Raw genomic sequence first — 25,794 nt, forward strand, 5'->3', positions numbered from 1 at the left:
AAACAAAAACCACAGAAATTCATGTTATAGTTTACTGAGCTAAAAATAACTTGTGTACCTGCCATGCACTGCTTATGACCTAACATATTTAATCACTTATGACTTATTAGATGCCATTGATGATATCACTGATGACATCTGATATTATTCATGACCACTGATGACATCTTCCAATTAACGTAACAGTTTGCAGTATGCTTTTCATACTAGTACGTATTCAGCAAGTTACACCTTGGACTCAATTTTATATTACCTCTGTAGTGCTAATGGGTGTAAGTTTTCACAACGTGCAAGAGACTAAGCATATTTGTGAAATCACCCACATTTAGTAGATATTACACTTTTTTGTTTTGTTAAACGCTGTTCAGATGCATAACAAATGTAATATCTCTGTCAATATTAATGCTATCCCCAATTTATTAATCCTTGAATACTGTGCAAAAGTGTGTTTGTAAAATATTTATCTTAATGAGCTGTACCTGTTAAATACCTCACTTGACTTAATTTAAGTCAACAGCTTTTTATCCACTAATAATGCATGTTTAACCAGTCCTTATGGACAACACTCTGTAGTTTGTAAAAATACACTACACACATTCCTCAAATGAGCAGAATGATGCTCACAATTACGGCGGTTACAATAATATTACAACTTAAACCATCTGTAAGTGAGTCATCCATTTATTACATATTCTTCAGCAATGTATGTCTCAATTTTCACTGAACTTCCGACAGAAACATGTACACCTTTAAATCTCTAGATAGAAATGTTGATGCCACTACATAAGAACACATTATTGTCAGCATGTACCTAGAAATCCTAAGGTAATGTTAGAAGCTTTAATGTTTCTCACATATTTTTGGTAACAGCCCGTTGATTTAAGCCACTACATATTTGAAACTTATGTCTGCAACTCTCACTAGTTGTGCTTAATCTCTCCCTTCTTTAAATGAAGTAGTGTGTATACATAAAATATTACTGGTTGCTAAAATGTGCACCATATAACTTTTACCATACTGAATGAGGCTTGTCTCCAAGGGCATGCTATTTCTATTTTGAACATGCACACAGGCACATAAGCCAATCTTTGCTGTATATGTTTGTGTACCCTTTAACAGCCAACTTTGTTTTTTAAATGATCTAGTGGTTTATAGAGCAATTTGAGGAGCAGCAGCTTCTGTGATGTCATCAGTAATTGTCATTAAACATGTAGTGAGTGGTGTAATATGTGAGGTCATAAGCAGTGCATGTTGTGGCACCAGTTATAGTTAGCTCAGTAAACTATAACTGATAAATTTCTGTGGTTCACTTGTGTTATTTCAACACTTAACTATAAGGTCCTTTTAAGCTTGGCTTTACCTATCTGTATGTATGTATGTATGTGTGATATGTCTAGTAAGAGAAAGATGTATTATGTTAAATCTAATTATTTCAAATGGTAATAAAACAATTAAAATTTAAAACCAATTTAAATAATTAGACACATGATGTTTAACAAAACATATTTAAAATGGAAAATGTTAGTGGGGTGAGATTCTTTTTGTGGTTTAAAAAGTATTTATACATTGAATATATTTAAGTTAATTACTCAGTACACATGTAATTTGATACTTTTATGTGCTGTAAAATGTTATATTGGCTCTGGGTTAAAAATAAATGTCAAATTATTTTGCATTTAAATTTTACATTAAAATACTTTAAATATGTTTTCAAGAATTAGATTTCCTATGCCCCTATAGGGAGATCTTCGCCATGCCTACAGGTGCAGAGTTACTGGTGGTAACTGTACACCTGTATACCCTGTTGTAGGAGGCTCTATTTCCTGATTTGAAGGGATGGAGACCTGTAAGTCTCTTCCTCTGAGTGAAACCTATGAAATGGTGGATAACAGAAAAGGGTAGAGTTACACCTACATGTAGTAGTAAATAGGAGACTCTAAAAAGGAATCTCTAGAAATAGACTTTATATGGGTCAAAGGTTTCAATAAGGTACAAGTGTGGCCAAACAATGAGAGGGAGGTAAGAGGAGTTTTGGCAGAAAAGGCTAGAGCTTCCTTTAAAGAGAAGAGTAATAATATAACAAAAATCAATGAAAAGCTAAAGGGAAGTGAAAGGGGAAGGTTTAGAGAAGCCATTTCGAGGCCTGACGAAGCAAAAATTATCTATGATCAAGGCGAAAATCAGGAAAATGTACACCCCCATTAGTTTGTGTCTCACGAACATAAGATAAAGAAATCCTTGCTCTTTTCATCTTCCAGAGAAATTTAGAAAGATGAGAATCAATATGTTTAAAATAACAAGCAGGAATATGGACAGGAAGCATGGAAAAAGTGTAAATCAAAATAGGGGTAATCCTCATTTTTATCGAGTCCCAACTGACCCCATCACGAAAGAAAGCGAGGATTCCAAGAGGAAAGTAGTTTGTCAACCCGAGACAGGACCGCAGTCATGTTTAATTTAATAGAAGAGGCAATGGAGTTGAAGAACCACATACCTAAATATTTGATTTTAGAACCATTCCGTGCAAAACCAGTGGAAGAAAAGGAATGTGGAAGACAAAATTTAGTGAGAGGGAGAATTTCTGTTTTATCTGAATTGAGTTTGTATCCAGAGGCAAGGGAAAATGAATGAAATTCATGTAATTTAGGGAGAATGGAGATTTCGGGAGCAGAAATAAAAAAATCAGGATGTCATCCACGTATGCGGAAAGTTTTAAGTGTTGATCACTATAAGAAAAACCAGATATGGAGTCATTATTACGGATTGAGGATAGGAAGCGTTTCAATATCTAAAACAAAAAGAAGGGGGGAAAGAGGGCAGCCTTGACGAACTCCACGTTGAAGAGGAAAATAGGATGAAATACAACCGTTGACTAGTAATGAGGCTCTGGGGGCAGAGTATAATAAATAAGTAAGGTGAATTTAGGACCAAAACCATGCCATTTTAGAGATGATAATTAAAAGGACCAATCCACTCTATCAAATGCTTTTTCCGCATCAACAGAAATGGCCGCCAAGGATGTGGAAAGGGAAGGAACTTTGTTTATAACTTTAATAAAGAGGCGAGAATTATCCGAGGTCAATCTGCCCCTAACAAAATTGCATTGATCCTTGCCAATCAAATAAGGCATAAGAGGGTCTAAACGTTAAGCAAGTGTTTTGGCAAATAATTTATAATCAACATTGACCAGGGAAATTGGCCGACATTTTTTACAAAACATAGGATCTTGTCTGTCTTTATGTATGATACAAATTGTGGCCTCTTGAAAAGTACCTTCAGTTTTACCGGAGAGAAAGAAAGAATGGAAAAGATTTAAGAGATTAGGAAGTAATAAGTTAAAAAAATGCAAATAAAATTCAACTGAAAAACCATCCGGGCAGGAGTTTTCCCCGCCTTTAAAGCATTTAGAGCAGGTGATAGTTCTTTAAGGGATAAGTCTACTTCAAGATCAGAAAGCTTGAGATGAGAATTAGATGGGGTTGGAAGGTTATCAAGATAGGACTGGATGAGGGACCTGGAGGGAGGAGAGTCTGGGGTGTAAAGATCTTTATAAAATAGCTTAAATTCGTTAAGAATGTCCTGATCTTTGTGAAGAAGAGTGCTATCTTAAGAATAAAAAGTCAATCCTTTATGAGTTTTAAGATAATTCGCTAAAAGTTTCCCAACTTTATTGCGACCTCCGTAATAACGAGCACTACTACGGAGAAGTATGGAAGACTCATTGTCAGTTGTTGTTTTATTAAATGCTAATTTGGCAAGTATCAGAGCAGGTAGGACCGAATCTGCCGAAGAAGTATAGAATTTATGTTCTAAGGCCTTAATATGTGCCAGGGTAGCTTTACGTTGTTAAAGAAAATGTTTTTTTAAGGTTTTTTTTAAAGTCTATGATGAAACTTCTCACAGTAGCCTTAAAGGGATCCCATAATATATAGGGGGAGGAAATGGGGTCACTGTTTAGTTCCAAATATTTGTTAGCAAAAGTGTAGAAAGAAGAGAAAAGTGGGTCAAGAAGTAGAAAATTATTGAAACACCAATGGTAGGACCTGGGATGTGAAGGTTGTAATTCATGGTCCGTTATAATTGGGGCATGATCAGAAATAATGATAGGTTCAATAGAGGAGGATACCAGGTTTTCAGATAAAGATTGAGAGAGGAAAATATAATCTAAAGGGGAAAGGGAATTTTGTGTAGGGGAGGAGAAAGAAAAGTCAAGAGTATTGGGGCGAGAGAGTCTCTAAGAGTCAACTAGATGTGATTGGGAAATAGTGTCAAGAAAATGTTTATGCAATTTGTGAGGAGTGAAGCGTACCTGAGATTGGCGGTCAAGAAAGGGATCAACAACTTGATTGCAATCGCCTTCTAGTATAAAGTAATCATCCCTAAATTGAATACATTTCTGTGTGATCAGAGGCCAAAAGGAACAATTAGGATGAGTAGGCCTGTAAACATTAAAAACGGTCAAAGAAAAGTTATTAATTAACAACTTATCTAACAAACCATCTGCCTTCTGTATCAATTTCTTGCTATATAATTTTACAGTTTAATTTCTTATGACATAGAATTATAACACAGTTTTTCTTATTAGCAGTAGGAGAGAATAATACGGAACCCACCCAACCTCTCTCTAATTGTAATGCTCAGCTTCTGTAAGATGGGTCTCTAGTAAAAGATCCAAATCAGGGTTGTAAGAGGCAAGAAGTGATGGTATTCTCTGTCTCTTATTTGGGTTAATAAACTTTTCACATTCCAAGAAATAACTCTGAATGTAAAGCCATCAAAAATACATAAAGAACAAAACATGCAATAGTAAAAAAGATGCATTGAATAATGCAATCACACATAGAAGCCATAGGTAAATGTAGCATTAGAGAAACGTAAGGAGATGAAAAGAAGGAGGGAGGTAGGGGAAATGGACTGAAAAAAGAGGAGGATGAAAGAAGAGATAACAAGAGAAGACAGTGCATGACAACCACAAATTACAAAATAGAAATAGAAATTGAGAAAATAAAGGATTGACAACTGTAATACTTACCTTCTAAGGGGGGACAAAGAGAATACATGGAATGGCGACACAAGGGAGAAGATGGCACAACCAACTGGGGAGGGAGCAGCACAGTGGGGAATCTTATGCGATAGATAGGAAACAGGAAAAAATTGTTAAAGAAGATAAATATGTGCAGAAATGTAGAAGGAGAAAAAATAAAAAGAAGAAAACCAAGCAATGACGAAGACAGACTTGGGCCCAGCCTGTGGGTCTTTGAATATTCAGATTAGTAGACGCGGGAAGCTCAAGAAGCTTTATGAGAAAATTATTGATTAAGAGAACGGGATTGTCACTTTCCAAAATCTCAGGAAGACCATACAAGCATAAATTATTGCACCTATTTCTATTTTCAAGATCCTCCGCTGATTTCCTCAACAAAAGGACCTCCTTCTCAAGGGCAACCAATTCTGTGGAAACATTATGTAGGTCATCAACTTGCTGTTCCACTATAGAAATACGAGAGTCCATAGAAGCCCATTTAGTATCCATAACTTGGAAGCGGGAGTTAGTCTCTTCAACAAAAGGGCGAAAGCGCGGATTTCCTCAAAGATAATGTCCAGAGACATCGGAGAAACAGGCTTTGGTGCAGAGAGAGGATCCTGTTTGGGACTTTTGTTAGCGGAAGAAAGGGTTTGCGTTTTAATTGAAAAAAGTGACAAAACCGCTGACCTCGATGATTCAGATTGCGCCATAATGCTAGTATCGTGAGGTGTATAGTCGGAGGGAGGAGAGTCCGACACCTGAGAATGAGCGGTGGAACTCTTGTTTGTAAGTAGTAATTTCTTACTCCTACCCATAGAACAAGGGAGGAGAAATTTCGTGGAGACGAAAGAGAGTACCAGCAAATACTTAAAAATACCCCACAGTGTGTGAAGTGAGCTCCAAAAACTAACTGCGCAAACAACTAAATAACAAGTAATCCTCCTTAAAGTTAGAAAAAAGTCTGGTCAGGCATAAAATAGTAGGTAAGCAGATATATGGTGGTAAAAGTCAAGAAAGCAGCAATGTACCTGAAGAGAAGAGCAAATAAAGCCTCTAAGGTAAAACAAAATGGCGGCTGCAAAGAAGCTGGAGCAATTTGAAGAGGTTTTACCTTAAAAAAAGCATAAAACTGCAATAAAATTACATGGTGTCACTCAGGAGCACTTCTGGTGCATGGGGCTGTCCATTTCTACGAGGAAAGAGACTCTGGAGCCGCTAAAATCACTGCAACAATCCTGCCATGATGCTGAGCTCCGGGGCTAGGTGGCCTTCTTGTTTGACGTTGTGCTCGCTCCCCCTCATTTCACATATTTTAATTACACCTTGCATTTCAGCATTTACAATTGCATTACATGTTGCATGTATGCCAAGATTGGGCACTGGGAGATAAAGTGATTGCGCAGGTTGCAAAACTTTCCCATGCCAGCAGCTCACCCACAAGATCAAATCTCCTCCGTAGTCAAAGTTCTCTAAAAATAGCACATGCTAGATCAAATGTAGATAACTAAACCACAAGATTCTTTCACATACAAAATCATACAGTGAGACTGAGATGAATCAAGACAATTTCCTTATAGGTAGATAAGGAAGCACATGCACTGATTATCTCAATGGAAAAAAAGTAGATCTCAGCAAAATGTTAATTATACTCGCGTAATTTCAGCAATTTCATGCAATGTGTGTTAAGAAAAAATCTCAATTATACCACATTGTGCATTTTGCTGCTGTTTGTGTCAAGATCATAGTGTGTGGGAGCGGCGGGAACAACCTGAACTTGAGTGGATGTTAGTCACAACAATTGTTTTTTTGTACTAATTTTTTTTAGTGGAAAAATCATTTTGCATCAAAATTAATGGAAGGACACATTTGAGCTAAATTACTTATTTGATTTTCGAATGATTTCCCCCAATTTTCACATAATTACCTGAAAGCAACTTTTGCATACCTCTAGAAAAAAAAAGGTATCATCAATTGAATACGTTAATGGGGCATTTTTGTTATTTAGATCCTCTGCAAACAATTTTCCGCATTACTCTTTTCTCCAACATTAAACTTGATTTATTAAAGGTTAAGTAACAGACACTGGCCTGAAACACAACTGATAGTTTGATCACTTTTGGTATTCCAAATGGCGGTTCAGAAGAATGTTGGGGTTATCTCTCTTGTAAGGAGTTAAATCAGATAGGGCAACAACATAGCCTGTATGGAGTTTTCTTGTTAAACATTAAGGGCCTGATTTCTGGCGAACGTCACCGTTGCAGTCTTGGGACCAACCGACCAACCTCCGGTCGATGGTCCCAACACCACTATTATAATGGCAATACTCCAACTTCTCTATGAGATTGTGTTGCGACCATAAACCGGCCGCAGCACAAGCTCCCGTAGAGAAATGGGAGTTTCTGTTAATCCCTGCACCTTACGGTGCCTGCCTACTGTGCAGGGATTGACAGGGGGGGCACCATAGGTCCTCCCTCGGCCGCAGGGAGAAGGGGGTCCTGCTAAGGGCCCCCAAAGTCGCTTTCCAACAGCTTTTCCATGTTAGAAACACCAGCATGGAAAGCCTGTGTGCAACTGACATCGTAATCCCAACGGAGGAAACGCCGTCTTTAAGGGATTACGTGCCGGTTCCGACTGGCTCCTTGAGCCTGTCGGAAGCCATCCAGAATGACCGGCCAGTTTCACTTCTGACCGCCGTCGTTGTAATGCGACGGTCGAAAGTGAAACCTATGATGTTGGTCCGACTGATCGCAGGTCAGAGGCTTTCCGACCGATGTCATAATGGGGACCTAAAGATATGCAAAGTGCATCATTTATTTTGTTAAAGAACTTTCTGCAGCTGTAAACCTTTTTGTTTTGCCAGAGGAAGGTGATTTTTTTTACTTTGTGATAAAAATGTTTGGCCAATTTATCTTTAACACGTACATTTCGTAGTTGTATCGAATGATGTTAATGACAGGTTTTTTTTCATGGTTAGGTGGAAGGGTCAGAGTATGAAGAACTAGTCTGCCTTCACAACTCCGTGTATGATCAAGCCTATGCCTGGTTCACCTCCCTCAATGACAACATGAAAAGTCAAATTCTCAGTCACTTTGGGCCCATGCCAGGAAAGGAACCCGAGCCACAGGTAACTATTATTCGTAATAAAAATTGTCATTCCACACAGGTCCGGACTGGCCGTAGCGGGCACCGGGCAATCCCCCGGTGGGCCGCAAGGGTGGGGCCGGTTTTGGGCCCCTGGGGGGCGTTTTCGTTACAGGGCCGTTTTTGCAGCACAGCTGCAAAATCGGCCCTGTAACAAAATCGGCCGAAAACCGGCCCCGGCAAAGAGCTTGGCGCACCGCCAACCCCCAATGTGCGGGGGAGGGGAGGCGGCTGAGCACTTTGCCAGGGCCGGTTTTGGTTCTCAGTCCGGCCCTGATTCCACACTAAATGAAGTTGCAAAGAGTTGTCAGCTGTATTCAGTACCACTCTATCCTGTAATCTTATCATTTACTAGTAGGCTAGAGCCTCTGAAACAATATGTTTGCAGAAATTATTTAGCGATTCCGGGCCATCTGCTGACGTACCTAAGTTAGGCTTTGGGGAAAGTGAGCTAATAGAGCATTGCAGTTCGGTTTGCGGGTACTAGTACTCCATTTATTGCCACCAGTTGGGTTAGACAAGGATGCTCTCATGTATCTGTTGTCATTTATTTCTTAATTCACTTTCGATTTGGGCAAATTTATAAATATATTTTTTTTATAATAAGCCTGTCATTTGGTCAGTAGTCTTGGAAGACTGATGAGTATGGCAGCTAGCAAACCCAAATTGGAGATGCAAGTTAACATTGCGTTTCTACATTTCTGAATTTCACCAGTTGTCAATCCAAAAATGTTAATACTATAGAAAAATCTGCTGTATGGAATCAGAAAAGTAGTGTCTCAGGATGCAGCCTTGCTTAAGACCATTAGCCTCTCTGGTTTTACTCTAACCCACGTATCTTCATGCTGTTGCATAATTAAATGTAGCATTGACCGCTCTATGCGCCACTGCTACTTAGTTAAAGGCTGAGCTGCAGTCTGTAAAGCACACATAACTCGCTTATACAATTTTAATTAAATCTTCCCACCCCTACTGCCATGCAGACCAGCTCAATCTGAAATGCCGCTCTTCTTGATAATCAGGTAGAGTGGACCAGCGAATATGAATGCTTAAACATTAACATTTGCAGAAAAACACTTATTTAACAGCTATTCACAAATAGTAAACTAATCCACAACTAATGTAACTGGGCTGCAAATAATATTTTTTAGATTAGCCAAGGAATAAATGACTTTCATAAACATGTTTAAATAATTTGTTTTACTTAGTTAACCAGAGTACATATGACTGGGGAATAGATATGATAAATTACAGACGTGTGTTGTAGTACTCCACGTTACCATTACAGATTATGTGAATGAGATTAAATTTGCTGTTCTTCGACAGTGCGTGCTATAATAATATTAAGTTATGAAACACAACAATGGCACCCAATCGAGTCAGCACAGGACCTCGGGGAACATATTAGTGAGAACAACAATGGTCCCATGCATGGAGGAATTACAAACGAAGGATAAATATAGACACAATGGAAACTATATTGTATATTAACTTGCCCAGCCGGGCAGAGGTCCAATATTTAATTTTTGACACAAAATTTCAGAAAGAATACCTTCAACAATTTCTTAGAGACGGGCACAAGCCTGTACCCAAACATTTACAAATTGTCATGCATAGTAGAGTAGATAGAAAGTAGAGCGAGATTCTTAGGCAAGAGCTATTGTATTCTGTGAATACAATAATAACAGAATTTTCATTCACACCATTACTGGAATTATAGTAAGTAATACACAACACAGTATATGGTGTAGTAATTGTCGACGGCGTTTCGATCCCATTAAAAAGTTACAGGGATCATCATCAGGACTGAATAAAGCCTAATTATTCCTAGCCATGATAGCCTAAAGGAAAAGGGGAAAAAATAGAGAGATTTGTCCAAGGGAGGACGCATATTAGAGAGAGCTTCAAGCTTACATTGTACATGATCTTAATATAAGACATGGGTGACATTCCGTGTCGCCTTATGGGCCTATATCGACGGTGTTGTGCAAAAGAAGTGAAGTTTATACACTGAAAGAGAATTAAAAGCTAACACTGTGAGGCATAACCGTAAATTATGTACTGTTTTTAAAAAAAGGAATAAACACATTATATATGGCAGCAACGTTCATGCGGTCCCCGCGTTTTCAAAAGGATGTTATTAAAACAAGGAGAGTCATTCTGGGACTTCATACTACCGTGCGGGCGTGCATCCAAAATGTTAGCCATACAATAACCAGTTTAAACATGTTAAAGGATCTTTCGGCGGTTGTGAATAACCCCGTGAACGAGACTTCGGGTAGGTAGTTAACGGTGCGAGATGCGGCGTGGGGAGTTAACAGTAGTGAGTGAGGAGTGATTTAGAATGGAGAACGCTGCGTCAAAAAAAAATTTGAGTAGTGCCTGGGGAGCCCGTGAAAGCATGCCGCGTGAAATACAGTCTTACCGCGATGAACAGCTCGCACGCAGTTGGTGCCGGCCGGTACAGGGTAAAATTATTGAAGTACTCCACCTTACCATTACAGATTATGTGAATGAGATTACATTTGCTGTTCTTCGACAGTGCGTGCTATAATAATTTTAAGGGCTTAATGAAGAGTAAATATGCTCTTTATGATAAAGCTGCTGTGAATAAGCCAAACTAACATTAGATTTAAGACCGGTGTAAAAAGTGTTGTTAAGAACAACAGAGAGGTAATGAAGTACATATGGAGGACTGGACCTGGAGAGTACCTATAGGGTTACAGAGTTTATTATAACACTTCACAGATATTTGGTAAATCTCTTGATTGGAGTAGGTTTACTTTACCGTTTTTGAGTAACTGTTTCGCACAGTGCCATTGCTCAATGAAGAAATTAAAAATCATGACTCATGATGTGTCTGCTGCTGGTGTCTCAAACACTGAGCTTCATTGTTACATTGTCGGGACTTTGTATGGTCTGATACCACAGAAAATGAACTAAAGTCGATCAGGAAAATAACACATGATCGCCAAAAAGGGTGCAGTCATGCTAAAGGGGGATATCTAGATATTGTATGACAGTGCATTAGAGGGGTGAGATCAAGTTATTGCGTTCCCAAGGGTGAATTGGGGTCAGACTCTGGTCCACATCATTATTACCTGATTCATGGCAGAAGTCATTGCAGAACTAAGTGCACGCTCATGGTTGATTTTCTGGACATTATTCGTGTTGCAGTTTATTCAGACCTGTGAGTCTTTACAGATGCAAATCTGTGCATAGTGCAAAATAAGATGATGACTGTCCATAAACACATAACCTTGACCAGCGCAAGACTTGCTATGCTCATCTACTCTGCCTTTTGTCTCCTGTCCAGCAACACCATAGATGCTACTTGGTATACAACTATCTTTTCTCTTAGGTTAGCATTACGCCTCTAGCAATTCCCCATGATGGGACATGATTTCCAGAAAAAGGCTGAAAGTGAATTTCTTTTCTGGCCTGTTTAGTCTTTTAGCAGCAGACCTTTGCATGATGAATAAATCCAGCTGAAGGGTTTTCATTGAAATGTATTCAATTTAAATTGTTGAATGCATTGGTAGGCAAAGGCATCATAATGTATTGTGTGTAACCGAAATGATGTAGTTAATTATTGAGTTACCTTCATCCCAGAGACCTAGGTTCTAATCCTGAACAAAAAGGGTTTTGGTCTGGCCAAAGCACCACCTCTTTGTTCTTCAACATGCAAATATGTGTAATGTGTTATATAGAAAAAAACTGTCAGTGCTTTCGATGATATGTTCCCACCACTCCCTATCCTATCTTTGCTCATGTAATCTACCTTTATTTATACTTCACTCGCAGTACACTTCTTGGCACAACATCCCTTTTAAGAGGTGCTTCTACTGCAATACAAATATATACTCCACTACTCCTTAGAGTTAGGAGTCCACTACATCAAATATCTTAGTTAGAATATTAGTCTGAGTATTTTGAGGGGCACATAAAGGTCGGCTGTGTTGCCCTTGGAGAGTAACGCTCCCTTTCAATGAAAGAGCGTCTTTTGGCCATTCAACGGTTACTAATATTTGTCATGGGCAAAAGGCCTAGATAACAAGGGCTCCTCGTTTGAAGAGGCGAAACGTGACTGAGATTTTTCTCCGCACGGAATAACATTTTCAAGATAAGTTACCCATTTCCTTTTTACTTTTGTTCTCAGATCTGGCCTTCCCTGCCCTTTTGTGCCGCGCTAAAACTATGGACCTATGGTTTACAGTTATTACTGGTTACTGTATAAAGACTTCCTAGGCAGTTGTTTCCCTTTCTCGTTCTACCTTCATGGCTGGTTCCTGACGGCATTCCATGCACATGATTAATCCCCAGGATCCCTGTGTAGCTGGAGTGTCTCTACTACATCTTTGGTTGCTTGCACCAGTTAAGTAACAGGGGGAGTGCACTTAACAGACATGGTGCGACTCTTTCTCGTTTCTGTCCAGCAACTAGTTGAGCAATAGGACTCTAACTTACTTTTGTTGCTCTGTGCTGTTTGTTTGATTTGGTGATGCATCCTCCAACCATTCTATGCTTGTCACCTAGGAGCAGGGCTTGCATTCCTGCAGCCAAAAGAACTGTAGTGTGCCTCTGTTTTGTATTGCTGAGTTACTGGTGAGACAGAGAGTTTGGCTAGGCCGTCCAGTGCAAGTTAAGTACAACAGCCAAGTAAAGATAGCAGCATGAAGCTCTAGCTGGTCTATTCATTTACGCCAGTTCGGGGTAGCCATAGATGATGCTGTAGCTCTACCGATGGTTTGGCCTTTGGCACGGCCTATGCAACCTGTGGTGTTGCAGGACATGCAGGCAGCATCATCAACAGCAAATGAGAGGCTGTTGATTGGGTGCGGGTGGAAAGGGGGGGGTTCAACCTGGGATATCATCAAGGCAGTGAAAGGGTCGACGATGTCACTTTGCTTCCAGTAGTGGTTCAGCGAATTGACTTCTTGAAAATTGTGGTTATTTCTCTCTTCTCTCAAGTCTTTGAAGAAATGTAAAGCTGCATGTTTAATGTGAATGTACAAATTGACAGTTCTAAAGTAATCGATTGTTGCAAAATAATAGTTGATATGCATAAAGGTTTCAGTTTCCTGTGCCTTTAATTTGTTTTTCTTTCTCCTACAGAGTAACGCCAACGGTCCGGCGTGGTGTTGGTGGCTATTGGCTGTGCTGCCATTGGAGAGCAAGGCTCAGTTGACCATACTTGCAATGACGTCGCTAAAAGAGCGTCTTTTGGCCATTCGACGGGTACTGTTATTTGTCATGCGCAAAAGGCCTAGATAACAGGGGCTGCTCATTCAGAGAAGTACAAAATGACTGAGATTTTTCTCTGCACTGAGAAACACTTTCAAGACAAATTACCCATTTTCATTATCAGATCTACCACGCAGCGATAATGAGCAACGTTCTAGCTGGTTTCATTTCACTTCCATTAAGATGTTGGCAATGGACCTGGGCTTTCACTTCTTCAGTTCTGTCGTATCCCACAGGCTCTAAGCACTGTGCCTACCTTCCCATGGAAGTTGGAGTTGCTGTGAAGTTTTAATTCATGTCTAGTTAGTCTTGTCACATTCGCTGTGACAAGAAAAGCCTCAGCTTCTCTATCGTTAAAGTAGCATCGAGCCCATAGGGGAGAACATTAGCCTGTACCAAGTCGGAAATCATGCGATGTCAAATTGACACAAAGCCCTTTGACAAATTGTGAGGACAGAAATGTTCCATTTGAAGAGTTTTTTCAAATTGTGCCCTATATATCCTTCTGGACTAACATATGCAGAATGTAGTCGCCCTTTTTGTGTTCTGTTTGTAGACCTGTTCCAACCAGCCTCTTTAAAGATTGGGCTAGAACTGCCGATGCCTCAGGAGGAAACCTGCACTCACTTCCTGGAAAACCTGCAATTGACTCCAGAAATTGGTAATGAAATGAAGAGACAAAGTAAATAAAGTCCGTAAACAATAGTTTTGCAGCCCAGATATGCAATCCATGGTAGTCGGGGATAGGCCTGCAACCTTTAGTAGTTAATAAAAATCAGACCAATTATAATTAGGTAATTATAATATAGTATTCTTTGTAAGTTAATCTTGTGTCCTGTAACAGAGTTTAGGGTCCCTTTATCATACCCAGTATTATATTGTGTTCTTTTGTGTGCATTTAGCAGGTTGCACGTATTGTTTGTAGAATGTTAATTGGCACAACATTATATTTTTGTTATATATTTGCTTAAATCATGCCTATTCATCTTATCACATTTCATGACTAAAATGAATTTAATTTAATTGTTGATACCTGCAGCCTACACTTCACACACGCCTCAAATTCAAAATAATTACTGTTTTGCATCTAGAGTGATATTACGCCTAAACTAAGCTGTATCATTTGTTTGACTAATGAACAATTGATTTACATTTGGAATTCCAATATAAGGGGATGAGTATTTTCAAGATCAAGCCATGCCTCAATTCATAGAAGCATCTTAGATTAATGCTGAGCCATGTCTTCAGTGATCATCGCATTTAGATTTAAAAAAAACTGATAGGTTTAATTTTCTTCGTGTAGCAAATATATGTAGGATACGTGTTACTTTTTGTTCTGTACAAAGTGATTATGCAGTGTGCGTGGCTAGACCGTCAACAGTAAACAGTGGACCTGCATAGTATGGATTTAAAACATTCAGGGGCATCTGCATGGTGGATGGATGCAGGACAGTTTTATTTCGGAACATTGGTCTTTTATGGCACCAGGATCAGGCGTATGCTGAGGTGAAGCTCCATATCTTACTTATCAATGGACCCCATCAACCTTTTCAAAACCACATGAATCCAAACACACACAACTTTCTTGAGATTACTATTCAGGAAGACTATCCTCCTTCCAATGGGAGGAAAGTGGAAGGGCTGTATCTGCTTAGTCTTCTGACAGCAGGTTGTCTTGCATAGTGACACTTGGGATTTTAAATCTGTGTAGTATTGGGCTCTTGGTGCGCAGGTTGTAGAAAAATGTGTTTAGCGCCTTCATTCTGCTAGACATTAGCTGCTTTGAAAATGTCATACATGGCAAGGTTGCTACACATTGTAGGTTTGACAGCCTTGCTTTTTCCTGAGTGAGCCTTTTAGTGAGAATTGCCCATTGATAAAGATAAGACAACAACATTGAGATCTCTTTCTTGGTGACTGCTCAACGTTTTACACTTGAATGGCATATGTAAAGTAGGGCTAGTTTTGTAGCAGTTTTGTCTCAACTAGGCACAATAGCAAAACCACCTAATTGTCAGATTTATCCTAGTGCTGCTGAGCAAGTCAAGATAACCTTGACCAGGAACATTTTGTAATTAACGTTACATGTTGACATGAAATTCTGCCTTTGTCTTATTACTAATAAGAAAAATGGCACAACAGACACATTTATGAATGTGCTCATATTTAGATCCCCATGAGACTAGCGATAACAGTGTAGCAGTCGAAGTCCACAACCATATTTCGGTCCTGAACTGTCCTTGATTGCACTGGTGTTACTAAACAAGTCTAATCTTGCTGAGCTATGTGCTAAGACTGTCATTGCCAGAGGTTGGGAAGTTCAGACTCTTGGCCACAAAATAAGGCATAATTGTATACAGAGATGGCTCAAAAGCAAAACCTCTTCCTGTAGGCTTTCAGCACTTCAGTGCAGTCTAGAGCAGACTAAAGTGCTAGTACTGATGGACCACAGTGACTAAACTGACGAGCAGTGAAATGACCTGTGATACATTCGGGTCTCTTGCACAGTAATCTCCTTTCTCTGCAAGTGGTTTGTAGATTTATACCATGAGCTCTGGTGCAGTTATATAGTGATTAAGAAAACGCAATTTGACTTGTGCAAGTCGAGTCCAAGAGGTTTATTCTTTCTTTGGTGCCTGGCATTTGTGTTTAGATACAGATATACGTGACTAAAGTACACCGGCTGTCCCATGGTGTCAGAAACCTAGCTCCAAGTGTTAAGCTTTCTTTGTTTGCTATTGTTTGTAGACTGCAAAATGGCTAGCCTCTGAAAAGCCCCAATACATAAAGATTGTCATTTATTTATTATGTCTGACACACCACTAATAACGGTACTTATTATTTTGGCTCTGGGCTCCACCTGTTCATTGACTGTCTGCCAAAGGTACTACAGTTAGTGGGGATCCTACATTTTGTTGCAGTCCGACATTTGTACCTCGCTAAAGGGATGGTGGTGTGTGTTTACACCTGCGTTTTCTCTAAAATCTGTTTGGATAGCCCCAGCTCTGAATATGGCAGTGTAATCTGGATTTATATGAAGATTCTTTCCCTTAAATTCGCGGATCTTGGATTTAACTGCAAAAGACTTAAAAGAAGCTTTTGGTGAGACCCATTTTCTTTCATCTCCACCATTCTTAGGAATGGAAACTTGGCGCTATAGCTTATAAAGACAAGGGAGATTTGAAGGGGTTGCATCTCAAGTCAGACATGCTAGCTTGAGATGGTATTAGGGTTCCTATGTCAATACGCAAATTTTCATTTTTTACCTGTTGATGCATTTTATTTTTCATGTCTGCTATTGAGGTCTGCATTGATTTGATCATTTATTCTGTAGAGAACAGACTAGCTATTTTGGTTTTCAGAGTTACCGATATTAACTAGTTTGGGTCTCAAAAAATGAGGTCGTTGATACATTTATGGAAAAGTCTAGTGAGTGAGTGCAATTCTTCCTTTTAACAATTACAAAGCTTTCCCCAAAGAAGATCAAATAATGCTCCCATATATCTATATCTAAATGAAAATCTCTGTTTCTTTGCTGATCATGCACTTAGGAAAATTCAATGAAATAGCACTACCTTTAGCTAGTAGTCATCCTTGCCCTAACCCAGAAATTAAACCTACTTTTTTAAATTATAAGTTACAGTAACAACTCCGTGCTCACTAGTGCAGGGTGACCATTTGAATGTTTGCTTTCCTTGCAGAAAGGTGTGATAAGTAATGGGTGCAACAGAACACGCAGTTATATTTTGGGTCTTGTAGGTACTTTGGGATTTCTCCCAGCAATCTGGAATTGAGCTGCAAGATGGTTTTTTGTTACCTAAAGACTGACATACTTTACATTTCCACCTTTCACAAACCAAGGCTTTAGTGTGGAACACACTTAACGACTTAGGGACCGATTATGATGGTGGTGAGACTCCCACAGACAGCTCTTCAGTGGTAGTCCTACCACCAGCAGTGCCACATTATGATGAAGGGCGGTTTGTTGGAGGTCGGAAATACCGACCGCCACGCATCCGACTAGTCTCCTTGAGCCCGCTGGCGTGGCGGAAGGGCTCGTAGTCCCTACAATGGTGGCGGAGCCTACCAGGGGTTTATCCACCATGAACAGGCAGGCAGAAAGGGACTTTGGGGGCCTGTAGTGCCCCCCTGGCCCTGAGCTGTGGGCACTCCTACATATCCCTTCACCATGTTGCAGGCACCGCATGGTGCCTGCCACGTATTTAAGGGATAGGTAAAGTGTCCCATTTTTGCATTGCAGCGGGTGCTGTAGCCAGCAGCACCCGCTGCAATACATGAAATAGGCATTGCTGCCGCCGGTCACATCGTAATGCCTAGAGTGAGACCGGCGACCGCCTATCTGGCGGTCCCGTCTACGATTGCCCGCCATCCTAATAGGGCCTTTAGTTCTTTCCTTGCACATCAATGGGTCTTCCTCCCTACCATATTCTTCAGTACATTAGAGCTCTGCTAAATACTTATTGAGGAATATAAAGCGATGTTGTCTGTGACATATTTTCGCACATCTGTATCAACAGCCTGAAGGGATATAATACATTTGATTAATTGTATACAGTATTCAAAGATGTGCACGTGCTAAATGGACCCTGCCAACCAAGAGTGCAATGGTTGTCTTAGAAACAAAGCTGCGATTCTGCCATTCATTTACCGAAACACACAATATAAAGTAGTCCAAATAGTGCAACTAGAGCTCAGGAATATGCAGCCTGGATGCAGTAATCCACATCCCAATTAATAGTGAAGTTTTCTTGATATCCTTCTGATTCTCATAATATAGAGTTCTTGATACATACAGTAGATCATAGGCAGCGCACACTTGTTTCGTCCACTTGACTTTTTCAAGGCTGATATGTTAATGTAAGACAAAAAGAAATGATTCAGAGAACGGTTGTATCCCGTAATGTAGCAACCCTCACAAGAAAGGTACTTCCTATTCATGAAAGGGGATAGATCTTGAGACACATCAGTATCAAGCGTATTCAATAAACAATAGGGTATCAAGAAAACTTCACTATTAAATGGACTTTGGATTGCTGCATCCAGACTGCATATTCTTGAACTCCAATTATACTATTTGGGCTACATTTTATTGTGTGCTTTGATATAGGTTTTGCACACTCATTGAGGATTAGTCTGCCTCCCTGAGAGGGAGTATTTGAACTGAAACTAACATTTCCCTCTAAACTCAATACGACAACATACTTGTTTCAAGTGCTCTTTTGCTTCTTGAATCCTTACATCTATGTAGTTACCGAAAATGAGAGCCTTGCAAAACCATGTGGCAATTCATTCAAATTACCTTTGAGAAATACAGACTAAGATGGTAGTCCTCTCATATCAGAAAATGTATTATATTCAGTAACAGTTCCTGGCATTATGGCTAGGCAATGTCTTAACCAGAATCTAAACACCCATTAACCAAGAGATATCTCTTTACGTAATTTACCTGGTCTTAAATATGATTTACTTGGCACAGCAAAAAGTCTCAACTAATTGGATTGATGAGCAAAAGCCTGAGATTTGAAGAGAATATTCAGCGAAATATACCTCTTTGGATTAGATGCAATATTGTACCTCCTTTGACCTTAAAGACATTTTAAATAAATGATGATTAGGTGGACATCTACAATATGCGGCATACATAAATATCTGGCAAAGGATCCAATGTTTCGAAAAAGCAATGGGCACAAAATGTACATTTTAATTCAGTTTGCGGTATGTGTTGTGTTGAAGTTCTATTTGCAGAAATTATGAAGGTTTGTTAATGGGTTTCAATTTATAGATTTACAAAATTATAGTGTGTTGTAAGTTCGTATGCACTTCAACTCTTGTAGAAAACCATTCCTCAGCAGGTTGTGTTTTTGAAGTTCTCATGTCTCCATTTAATTAATTAGTGTAATGAAGGGTTTAGATAGACTGTGCTTTTCCAAATCTACTTTACCATCAACCCCTTTGTTGTCAGTACGCATTGTCTTTGCTAAGCCGTCACCTTTTCCAATGAAATACTATTACTATGTTAAAATCCCCACAGTTCTTAAGGTACTGGGGCGACCAAATTGGACCATACTCATATGTGTAATCAGACAGTGAAATTCTTTAAGGTTTTTGGATGTAACTAGTTGGTGTAAATTGTGTAATTGTCTTAGCTGAATACTGCAGTTCATCTCTTTTGTCAGAGAAAGTACTAGAATAGGTCTCCCAAGATTCAGAGGGACTGCAGTCGTGGAATGGGACTAAGGATTGTGATTTTGCTTTAAAAGATTGCTACTCTACACTAAAAGGAGAACTGTTTAAAAAACATTTGGTATTATCAAGCTACTACTATCTTTCTATTTGAAGTTGTTGTAGATCGTGATACCATAAAGCTGAATGGAGCAGTGACACCTGCAGAGGTTTCGTTTTTATTTTGTCTGACCGGAAAAAAACAGTACGGACACCTTTTTAGTGGAATGTTTTACTGATATTCTATGCGCACAAGACATATTCCAAAAGGACTAATATATGCACTGATTAAACAAAAGAACTCTCAGGGAGGACAAACCAGAAAATAAACGCATCATTCCCTTTTGACTTTGGAACAAATATAATGCAAGATGCATAAAAAGAAAATCATTGGTTTTAGCTATTTGAATTCTTCGGGAATGGAATGTTGTAAATTCGTGGGCTGCATGGGCTTTCCAGGGACTGACATTTTTCAAATGCACTTTAGTTTTGAAGTGTTACACCTTTCTTTTTTAAGAAAATTTGTCAGAACGCCCAGTGAACGTTATTCAGGTGGGAAGAACTAAGCAGAAATAAACAATGTGGTGTATGAGTTGAAATACACCCAGCAACACAGTAAACTAGGTAGCTTTAGGTATGTGAAGGCCCCATTTATCTCCTGACTAGGAACTATGCAACAGGGAAATTGTACAACACTTGTGCAGATCTGCCTTCGAAGTGCTCTAATCAAGCGAATAGGATGTAGAACCTATTCAGAATGCATTTAGTCCAGAGTATCTGTTCATAGTCCCATTTCCAATTGTCAGTGATGTGGTGCCCAGTATGAGCTGGATTGCAAGCATTCAGTGTAACATCTTTTACCTCTGAAGCAATAAAAATGTTCTAACCCGGTACCCAATTATCAAGCCATCTGATTTACCACTTCTTCATGATTTCATGGTGAACCGATATTGACGAAGTAGTTGGCTTTAAATTGATTATTTATTTAACTAACCGTCCTGACTCAGATTTCGACAGCATTTTCAGAGAATCAGCTTCCTCAAAGTGTTCACCTGGTTCTATAGATTAAGGGCTTGGAGTCACAAGGTCCATTTACAGCTCTACCGTTAAAATGTATGGCACTCCTTTTGTGATATATTTGGAGCATCAAACTGTTTTACCTCTTTGTGTCACCAATATCTTGTCAACTTTTGATTACCAATTTCTGCATTGTGAATGTTTTTCTTTTGTCTGGTAAACTTCATTTGACAGCAGCCCTAGTGCTGTTGCATGGCAATGAACTGAAATGGTACTCCGTTAAAGAAATGTTTATCTGGGTGTGGAGAAAGATATGTTCACAAGTGCATCCATTTTGTGGGACAGAAGGGAATCAATGCTCCTCTCTGGCTCTCTTTTTTACCATATTGCCAGGCAGTTTATTCTCCTTATGCCCAATTTTAAAAAATGCCCTTTTACAACCTAATTTGATTTGTTGTCCCTTTCCTTTCACAGCCATCCACATGGTAATGGCAGAGGAAGTGGATCGGGAGGAGATTGCTATTAATGGTGTGGGGCAGTTTCGATCATCTTGGGAGTGAATTTTCTTAACCCTTGTAGGGATGTTCTGCTAGCAAAAGATTTAGAGGTTAAGGCACAGTGAAGGGAAAAATGATGTGTTAAAGGGTGGTTAGTTTTAAAGTACTACTAGGCAAAGATTAACTGGATGTACATTTCTAATGTTTATTTCATTTTCTATTCGTCTAATATAAATAGTGAACGAGTCTTGCTCCTCAAACCTTTTTGGACTGGTGTTTTGTGTGCCAAAGGATACTGTTTAGTTGAGCTATTTACACCCTACGTGGACCCTGCCTGCTGGTGAAGATAGGTCATGGATACTCTTAAGGCAGAATGCATATGTGGCACTTTGCCATACCATAGCACTTACATTATGGGACAGCTTTACCCCTTCAATTGTTCTTTTATCCTAATTTGGTGACGCAGATTTGCTTCTGCTATCAATGACACTGGTTCCCAGTACACTTGGAAGCCAAAATCTGTCTAATGACCATTCTCTCTGACTTCTCCCTTCCATTAATGCATATTAAAATTGTTGGTGTTTAAAGAAAGCTAAAATGTATTAACACAAAGCCTTTGTACCTGTGACAGGCGGATTTTGTAGAGCCTTAATTGTTAATTGTGAAACGCTCATGACCGTAATAGTAATTTTTTTTAAAACTGCAGGAAGTTTCTTCCGTTCCAATTATCTGGTCAAGTGGAATGAAAATGCTTTACATAACCGGTAGAAAAAAGTGTTTATAACCTGTTTATTTAAAAAAAAAAAAAAACAACCATTGATTGTATCAATGATGGATCATCACCATCTCTTCCATTTTTTAAGTCAATTCAAGACTGGTTCGCCGTCTCTCTACCAGGATTGGCATTCTTGCCGTGTCTGCAATGCCAAATGTTACAAAAATGCTGCATTTATTTTCATGTACATTTGCAACCATTCAAAATCTGTATTTAATTGGTGATGTTTGGAATAAAATAAATCGGACAAATCTGTATAAACCTTATTGTGGTATTCAATCTATAGATATATTTGTTGCAGGTCATTGCCTCATTACTCAAATACAACACAACAATAGTACGCTTTTTATAAACTAATTTTTAACACTGGTTAGAGTGAGTGAATTATGTGCATTTGTTTTTCAACAGGGAACAAGCGATTAGCATGGTGATATTACTCCAATTGCAAACACTACCAGCAACAAAAGATGCCACTCCTCCACACATATACAGTTGTGTATATTTTATAGAGAAGCAAGCTAGTTAGAACATTTTTGCCACTATCTTATTGATCACCTAAAACAGTTAAACATACTTCAGTTTTATCCATGTCATCATCTGTCTATCCATTAAATTTGGACCAGCATGAAATGAGCCGGCAGGGGTAATAATTTCCACTGTTTTCTCTTCCTGCTCCACTCTAGGATCTCCCAAATCCATTATTCGATCGAGGCATTGCTGTTGTTTTGAACTTTTTTCTTGGAAGGATACCAATTCCCAAGTTTCAGTGCTTATGAAGCACATGTTATCTTATATTTTATTAATTCCAGCCATGGTCTGGATCCTTGACTTCCTGAACCTCTCCTTTGCTGTAGTAATTTATAACAAGATTCTTTCAGTCATAACATTTAGCATGTCTCTAGATACGTACAGCATCACAGAACACATTCCTAATGTATTTATCAATCAATATTTAAACGGTTAAAACTTGTTAACCATGAAAGCACAGAAATCCTAGCACAAAGAATACATTTACAAAAAGCAAAAACACTAGCACCAGAAACAAAACCTAAAAGAAAAACAGTTTTATAGAGATTAACAAAGCAAAAAATTACTGAACCATACAGCTGATTTTAAAAAGGACCCCACAGCAAATCATGAGGCAGTGCCTGATAACATTTGTAAATAAATCAATGTGGACGTAGAACTAGTAAACCCACACCGCTTTAAATTCTGGATTAAATATGTAGAGAAAAAAATCTAATATTACAACAAAAAAATCCAAAATGTAGCAGAGGCTGGGGTGAATTTGTATCACATGGGCAGCAACAAATTTAATCAGTAATAAACCGACACTTAAGGAAAGGGACATGACTATGAATCATGCCCAACCTAGATCTTCAGAGAAGAGCTCTCTGCCAAGGCTGTTCAACAATCAATGAGTAAATAAGGCTGCAAGTTTAAGGAATTCTGCAGAATAATATATTGTCTTAGCAGCTTGGCAAGTTCAGTTGCCTCTTTTAAACTGTTCTTGCATTCATAAAAAACTTCTTAATCCCAAGTTTGTCCCCTTTTGCAATTTGGTTAGGGTGGGAAAAAAGGGAGGGTTCTACATAGCTCCATTGAGGTAGTTTGGATGTACTGGAGCCGAGGAATTTTCAAACCGTTTGAGCAGTTCAAATAGTCCTAGCTAACAATTTTATTAAAAAATGCCTTGGGATAAGTCCAGATCATACTCTAGAGCAAAGGGCAGAGACAATTTAATGAGATCCTCCACATGAGAAAGCCCTAGTTTTTTATGGCAAAAATAAGAACTGTTCAGAGAAAAACTAAAAAGCTGCCAACAAAAACAATTTTCTTCAAGTTCAAGATTCTTTGTGGCACCCCAGTATTCCTGAGCCATAAGATAGGGTAACAATACATTGTATTTTATAAATTTCTAACAACTTTAGAATTGATTACTGCCAATGTTAGTAGCAAAGTTGAACAGGGTCCCAAATGATTGAGCATATTTTTGTCATCCAAAAATGTGACATGGCACCTACTAGCTAACAGAGTCAAATATGGTAAATGATGCACCTTCTCATCATCATCATTTATACTTTATTTCGGTTCAAGTAAAACCATAAAAGTCACATAAAAAACATAGAAGAAAATACATATCATGCCGGCATCAATAGTAGGTGGCGAAATAAAGAGTAAGCAACTCTTATTTATTTAAAAAGGCAATCCTAATCGGTCGTACATTAACATACCAACCAAAAGAATTCTATTTAAAATCTTTAAATAACTAAATCTAAACATAGATATTTACAAATAATAACCGGGCATATAACAGTCCACAAAGTTCCATTTAATTATTTATTTTTTACAATTTGGCCCATAAATTTAAGCTAATGGTACGTAAAGTAATACCAATTTTATTAAAATCATTATTATTATTATACTCCGTTCTTTTCCATCAGTAGTTAATAACGTGTTAGCCTTAGGAACATAAACTCAGTTAGAATTTAAGTCCCGCTTTAACTCTTATAAGACTCACATTAAATTAAAACCTACTTATGCTAAAAACAATTTTTTGGGTTGTATCAGTTTTCAATATTCTTTCTGCCTCTGTGCATGTTCTGATGTTCAAATTAAGGCAAATTGGTTTGATCCATTTATTCCTTGCTTTGCCATATGCACTGCAGAAGAAAAAAACATGCAAATCGTTCTCCTTTGAAACATTCTTGCATAGTTCGCACCAATCATTGTTATTTTTATTCCTATTCACTGCCCAATTCGATTAATGTTTAGTACACCATACCTAAACTTCATGTATAGGATTTTATCCAGTGGAGGACGTATCTCATTCATAAACATTTCAAAGCTGGCAGTTTCCTTATGTAAAAGAAACTTTGATGTCAATATACCATTATCTACATTATACATCAAGGTATTTTGGATGTAAGCCCAGAAAGTGGCTTTTAACAATGTTTTACTACACCCAATCAGTTGTGACGGCGCCTCCCAAAAATGTTTGAGGCATAATTCCTTGAACCAGAAGTAAATATGTTTTTCCCACAGAGTGCCCCTACCTTTATCGATTTTCTAGAATCTCTTTAAGGCCCTCTTTGTAACTGGACAATTCAGGGGTTGTCCAGAGTCGTATCCAAAATAGATGGGGTCTTAATACTGCGTGATAATCCAAACGTTTGATATTCAAGTCCATCAGGATGGGCATTAGTGGTGTTCTTACTGGCAGCCCTAACACCCTCCTAATGAACTTGTTTTCTCCCAGTTTACAATGTGGTCCCCAAATTTCGGCACCGTATAATACAGCTGCTTGTACTTTATACTTATACACTTCCAGGGCAGGAGTCATTGCTTTTGAGGTGCTAGTCACATGCATCTTTATTATTGGGAGCGAATTTTGAAGTTGGGCAATTTTATTTTTTTCCAGCTACTGTTTCCAGGACAGCTGTGCATCCAACGTTATCCCTAAATAGTGAAAACAATGTACGTACTCTAACCTTTGGCCCCTAATATAAACATTCTGCTTAAAAGTCTTGTGTGGGTTTATGGCCATGTACTTTGATTTGCCAGTATTTATCTCAAGGCCCTTTTCTTTGCAATATATATCAAATAAATTCAATAAAGATTGTAGACCTTTGGGGGTTTGGGATATCAGAATGGTGTTGTTAGCAAATAAAAGTGCTGGCATTAGACCCCCCCAACTTAGGAGAATTGTGTGCACAGCCCAATAAATAACTAGGAATGTCGTTAACATAAAAAGAAAATAATGTAGGTGCCAACACACACCGTTGGCGTATGCCTCGTCTGACAGGACTTGCTTCTGTTAATTGACCCCTAGTACCCCATCTTACTTTAGC

At 38.7% G+C, this 25,794-nt stretch overlaps 1 protein-coding gene across 1 annotated transcript in view; it reads left to right on the forward strand.

The window, feature by feature from the left end:
* LONRF2 (LON peptidase N-terminal domain and ring finger 2) overlaps nt 1-22,204 on the forward strand; it is a 309,292-nt gene extending 287,088 nt beyond the window's left edge. The window contains exons 11-12 of the mRNA XM_086934724.1: nt 8,001-8,150; nt 13,283-22,204. Of these exons, the coding sequence (XP_086790850.1) occupies nt 8,001-8,150; nt 13,283-13,441 (309 nt within the window). The 3' untranslated portion in view covers nt 13,442-22,204. The remainder of the gene's footprint in view (nt 1-8,000; nt 8,151-13,282) is intronic.
* Nucleotides 22,205-25,794: the final 3,590 nt, after the last annotated feature.

The sequence above is a fragment of the Lissotriton vulgaris genome, chromosome 8 (assembly GCF_964263255.1).
Source record: "Lissotriton vulgaris chromosome 8, aLisVul1.2, whole genome shotgun sequence".
In the NCBI taxonomy this organism is placed as follows: domain Eukaryota; kingdom Metazoa; phylum Chordata; class Amphibia; order Caudata; family Salamandridae; genus Lissotriton; species Lissotriton vulgaris.